Below are 6281 nucleotides of genomic sequence, written 5' to 3'. Positions count from 1 at the left end.
GCGCGTAGAGAAGTAAAAATGTAAAAATGCTGCGTAGAGAAAAGAAGCAAAAATGCTTACCTGATATACCCCTCATTCTCCGCTACCTTATCCGCCACTATCTCCACTACCTAATCGTCCTCCTCATCCAACCCCGCAATCTCTTCGGCCCAAGCGGCAATCTCTGCCGTCTCTACCTCCTTCTCAGCCTCTGCCGCCGCCGCAGCAAAGTATATTACAAAAAATTGTAATAATTCCTTCTCATCAGCTAAATCAAAGAAGTCGAGCATGAACTCGACCAATTCGTCACCAGTATAAGATGCGAAATTAATAATCGGGAGGCTCTCGTCGAATTCATGCTCGACTTCCTCCTCCTCTTCGGTGGGAGCATCCTCACCGACAGAGACATCCTCCTCCTCAATTTTGCCGGCCTCCATGAGGGGGGCATCCTCCTCCCCTTCCTCAGCATTTTTTTTTTAATTTATAGGATTGTCTGAATTTTATTTTATCACACACCGTTTTAAATACAACTAATGAATCCGTGCGCGGAAAAAACGTGGACAAGATTGATGCTGAAAAGCATTCTTCGCTGTAGCGAGACTGCCCGGGATTTATCTATGGTAGTCGGTGTATATAAAACAAAGTAAATAAAAAAGTGTTGCCGCGAGAAGATCGACATAATAAGTTTGGAGACAGTTGCCTTTATTGTGCATAGAGCATTCGGCTATCAAATGTTATCTTTATACGCATTGAGATATTGAGCAGCGCCGCCGCCGCCACCGCAGCCGTGCGCTCTATCTTATATACTTGCCATATACTTATCATCTTTCTCTCGATTCGTTATGTCGCCCGTTGCGACTCATGTGCATCCTATACTTACGATCTTTTCTCTTATTGCAGCTTCCTATGTGACTCCTTTTACTTATTCTCATACGCAAAATATATACATATACATACGAGGGTCATCTGAAAAGTTTTGAGCTTAATATAGAAACAAGTAATTTTTCGGTCAAATTCAATTTTATTTTTCCACATAGTCTCCTTTTAAGTCGATACATTTTTTCCAGCGATGCTCCCACCTCTTTAATCCATTCAAATAATACTGAGCGTCTTACTTTGCAAAAGGCGTCTACGGATGCGATGCCCTCCTCGTTCGATGAAAATTTCTGTCCTCCGAGCCAAACTTTGAGCCTAGGAAACAGAAAAAAGTCGCTGAGGGCCAGATCTGGTGAATACGGTGGATGGTCAATTAATTGGAGCCGCAATTCATGAATTTTTGCCATAGCGACCGCCGAAGTGTGAGACGGTGCGTTATCTTGATGGAACAGCATTTTCTTCTTTTTCAAATGCGGTCGTTTTTTCTCAATTTCTGCCTTCAACTTGTCAAGCAATGTTGCGTCCCTGTTATTGTTTTACCTTTTTCAAGATAGTCGATCAACACAATTCCATGACTGTCCCAAAAAACAGTCGCCATCACCTTTCCCGCCGATAAAACCGTCTTAGCTTTCTTCGGAGCAGGTTCACCTTTCGCAATCCACTGTTTTCATTGTTCTTTCGTTTCAGGAGTGAAGTGGTGGACCCAAGTTTCATCAACCGTTATTAATCGACGCAAAAAATCCGACTCGTTTCGCTTAAACCGCTCCAACAGAGCTTTAGAAATGTTCATTCGAATGCGTTTTTGATCCAGAGTGAGCAAGCGCGGCACCCAACGCGCGGTTAACTTATGCATCTAATTCTTCAGTCAATATATGACAAACACGTTCTTTTGATATGCCAACAGCCTCTGCTATTTCCCTAACCCTAATTCGACGGTTGTCCATTATTATTTGATGAATTTCTTCGATGTTATCGGTGGTGGTCGCAGTTGTTGGCCGTCCCGAACGCTCATCATTAGTTAAGCTGGTACGACTATGTTTAAATTCAGCTACCCATCTTTTCACGGTGGCAAATGATGGGGCAGAGTCCCCGTAAACAGCGTCCAACTCGACTTTAATTTGTGTAGACGTATTGCCTTTCAAATGCACGAATTTAATTATAGCACGATATTTAATTTTTTCCATTTTTACAAAATGATGACATAAATGATTGTCAAACAAGAACTGAACGTCCAAAGTGGCCACAATTGTCACAGATATCTTTCGTAAATATCACGATTATAATACCAGAAAGGCTTTGACGAGTAACGTCATCTTCATGATGAGATTCAAAACTTTTCAGACGACCCTCGTAGTACGAGTGAGATACCCCGGTGTCTCTCGCTTGCCAATATTCATAATAATACTTTTAAAAATTGTTGTGCATAATTACAACATTACGTGTAATTTTGAAACTCATTGTAATAGAACGAAGAAAATTTAATTTGGCTAAAAATCACAATTACGTTAATTTATTTAAAATTTTTTCAAACATTATTTCCATTAATATTTAGATTATATAAATTCGTTACCAAAAAGCATGGAAACTTCTTTGGCCGACAATTATACTTCTTGATGTGGATACTTGGAAATTCTGTATCATAATATTACTCAGGATGGGTAAAATGTATAGCCGAAACGTCCAGACGATGATGTAATTACGCATCTTATGGTTTATTAAATATCTTTTTACAAAAATTTTTACGCACTTCTTACTGTACTGATTCCTTTTTAGCCAAATTAAATTTTTTTTGTTCTATTACAATGAGTTTCAAAATTACACGTAATGTTGTAATTATGCACAACAATTTTTTACAATATTAAAAATTTTTATGCATAATTACAACATTTTACATAATAAAAGTATTATTATGAATATTGGCAAGCGAGAGACACCGGGGTATCTCACTCGTACTAGTAATAAATGTGTGAGACAGCGAAAGGACACCGCGCTAAGGATAAAATATCGGAGCGCCCCCCACTACTTTCTCCCTCCGCGCTCCTCGCCTCCGCGCTCCCACGCTAACACGTACGTGTGTGCTTCGGTACAAGTGTGTGGCGCCGCGCGCCGAACGCCGAGGGGATACCATTTCTGCCGGTGCGTGTACGCGCAAGCCTTTGTTATCGATGCATTTTTGGGGAGTGTGGCGGATGACGAAAAAAATACGGAACACATAGTGGAATGGCATCACGCGTATCATGTTTATATAATCCATCGACTGGTGTCCTATGTTTACATAAACAGAAGGCCTTGATTACCACTGTTTATATAAATATCGATACCAGCTATCGGAGACCTTTCCGCGCCTACGAGTATCCCCCGCACCCCGCTTCCCCTCAGAGGATCTAAGTTAGAACCGGCCTAGTATACCTACTTGAAACTATTTTAATATAATACTTGTATTTAAAAAATATTTTTCTTAAAACATTTCCCAATATTTTATGCCGTATGGGTATTCATTTCGTCTACGGTAAAGTGCGACGAGAAGTTAGGAATTGTTTCGCCGAAAAAGATCCGACGATACACAATCCTGTTGACACTCTGCAGTCTTCTCTATTCCATTATCATCTCGTGCCTCGATATCTACATATGGAACTATGAGACGAAACTAAACAGGAAACTGAACGACAAAGGTCCAATCAATTATGTTCCCCTGTACTTCATGTATATAGTCATCATCATGATGGAAGTTCAATACGCCGTTATTGTCTACAATGTGAGCCAGAGATTCTGCAGACTTAACAAAAATCTTGAGAACATCTTTAACAGTGGCAGGATCACAGATCAATTTAAGAAGGATCTTGGATTAGGTGCGCATTACTCATTATTATAATTATTTTTTCAAAATTATTTTTCAAAATAAATAAGAAGAAAGCTGAACAGATGCGACAATTGAACACAAAATAAATTGTCTTTCATACGAAACAATTTTTTAATATGCCAAAAGGTTTGAGAATAATATAGTTAGAAACATTGTAATTTAAAAATGTTTGCTAAGCTTAAGAACGTTAAACATTTAAGTGCACTAAAAAGTCATTTTTACATAAAAATGAAAATAAGAGGTACAGCTTGCAATGACCTTAATCTTAACAAATGTTATCCAAGACATGATCCTGAACAACATTCAAGAGGTTTTAGCCGTCGGTCGAACAACTTGCGTAATGCTTAATGCCGACTGTATTGTAACTTTCGAGCCTTATAATTCGAAAAATATTTAATGAAAAAATATTTTATTATAGTGTTTTGAAAAGCTCTCGAGGTAAGCTACAAGAAAATATAATGAAAGATAAGGGGTTTTAAAAAATCGATGTGATCTTGACCAGACCTTGGCGATGCCACTCAAGATCAAATTCATAGCGCTAATAAATAGGTCTTTAGAAACCCTACAACTTTTGCCTGAACACTTTTTCGATTGGACCTTATAATGCGAAGATAAAAAGGTGGGACGGGTGGTCTGAAACATCCGGTATATATTTTTTTATTATTTAAAAAAAAATTTGGAGACAGGGCAATAGGAGTCAGACGCAGTAGTCGTATACTATAATAGGTATAAGAAATGAATGAAAGAGGTCACTATTATCGAATTTGGGATTTAAAAAAGGTTGTATTGTCGACCTCGATCAAATTCGGCTGCCGATCCAGCATCTCCTTAACTCTCCTGACAGTTAATAAATAGTCAAAGAAAAGCTCGTAACGTAAAAGTAATATGCTACGGATGCGCATTGAGTAAAAATCCAGTAATCGCATTTTACGTGCTTTTTATGACTATTTACTGACTGCTAGTAGAGATAAGGATAGCCTCGGTTAATTTTTAAAGCAATCTCAACATTTTGTTTCAACCAAATTCTCTTTATTTACAAATGGTATGCAAAAAATTCAACGTGTAGCTTATGTCACATTTCTCGCTTATGACGTCACGATTCAATATGGCTGAGGTAAGTACTCAAAAGCCTTAAAAAATAAAATTTCAAACAGCATTATAGAAACTGCCATATCTGATAGAAGACATTTTTTACTTTATATTTATATTCCCAAAATTTGATTTTTAGCTTTTGTTAAAACATAGTCCAAAAGCGAAGTGGTATAACGGTTTCGATGACGTTCGTCTCTACTGTAACATTAATAATTTTTTTATTTTAATTCAGAAGTAATCTTAAAAATGAGGTCTCTAAACTAGAATACTTTTTTAAATTAAATTTTTTTTTCTAGATGGCAAAAGTTTCACGGACAACATCTCCCAATTGATGACAGTGCATGCATCATTATGTGACACAGTGATGCTCATAAACACTGCTTATGGTGTTGTTGCGCTTATGATTACAATCACCTGCCTAATACATTTAATCATTACACCGTATTTTTTAATAATGGAAGCTGATGGTAAACGTGAACCATTGTTCCTTGCGGTACAAGGATTATGGTGCATCTTTCATATCTGGAGATTATTCATGATCGTACAGCCTACGTACGCTGCTACAACACAGGTCGGTTCATAATTTAAATTAATTAATTAATTAATTAAAATTACAATTTACCACAGTTAAAAGTAATTAAAAATACAACAGTTAAGAACGAAATTTCATAGTTTAAAAGTCGACAGATATTTCCTATTTTCTGATTAAAACGGACACATAATAAGGAGATAGGCGTGAAAATTACTGCGCAGAATCAATAAATTAATACAATAAGCTAACGTGAAAATAACGTTGAAATAACGAATTAGTTATTATATATACATTGGTTATTGCGAACAATATTACTTAAGCCTTCGTGACCTAACGGTTAAAACGGTCGCACGGATTTTGGAGATCCGGATTAGATCCTCGGCCAAGATAATGTTTTTCGCGTATATATACGTTCTTTATAGATTTTAAGATATTTCTAATTAAATTTGGGGGATTATTAATATTTTAGATTGATTGTGTTGAAAGTCTTATTGTAATTGGCATGAATATACTTCTAAGGTAAATTCACTTAAAGAATACGTATATGGGGCATTCTTTTACAAACCGAACACTTTTTTTTCGACATTTTTAAATCGCTTCAAACTTTTTTTACCAATTGTAGGTATAAAATAAGCGAACACGTGTATCGGGATTTTTTTTTTTAATTTATTTTCGAAGAAATAGCGATTTTAAATTTTGAGTTTTATGGTAATTTGCCTTTTATGGTAATTTTCAAGTCGTCGTATCTACGTCGTTTTTTATAGTAGAACAATTTTTTTTTTTTTTCATTTCAAATATTATTACATCAGCTTTTTGATGAAATTATGTTCCTAACCTCAACTTTAAAAAAAATACTTTTTTCTGCAAATTAAATCTTAAAAGTTAATTTTGACCATGACGCCCGAAGTTAATTTATTTTTTACAAATACTATCGGATTCCTC

The 6281-nt window shown here is 36.3% G+C and overlaps 1 protein-coding gene across 1 annotated transcript in view; it reads left to right on the top strand.

Annotated features, from left to right (window-relative positions):
- Positions 1-6281, top strand: part of LOC108762303 (gustatory receptor for sugar taste 43a) — a 15278-nt gene that overhangs the window by 6144 nt on the left and 2853 nt on the right. Inside the window, exons 4-5 of the mRNA XM_018509241.1 lie at positions 3371-3704; positions 5104-5378. Of these exons, the coding sequence (XP_018364743.1) occupies positions 3371-3704; positions 5104-5378 (609 nt within the window). The remainder of the gene's footprint in view (positions 1-3370; positions 3705-5103; positions 5379-6281) is intronic.

The sequence above is a fragment of the Trachymyrmex cornetzi genome, unplaced genomic scaffold (assembly GCF_001594075.2).
Source record: "Trachymyrmex cornetzi isolate Tcor2-1 unplaced genomic scaffold, Tcor1.1 scaffold293, whole genome shotgun sequence".
In the NCBI taxonomy this organism is placed as follows: domain Eukaryota; kingdom Metazoa; phylum Arthropoda; class Insecta; order Hymenoptera; family Formicidae; genus Trachymyrmex; species Trachymyrmex cornetzi.
The sequence above is the reverse complement of the archived record's forward strand: the minus strand, read 5'-3'. Positions and strand labels throughout refer to the sequence as shown.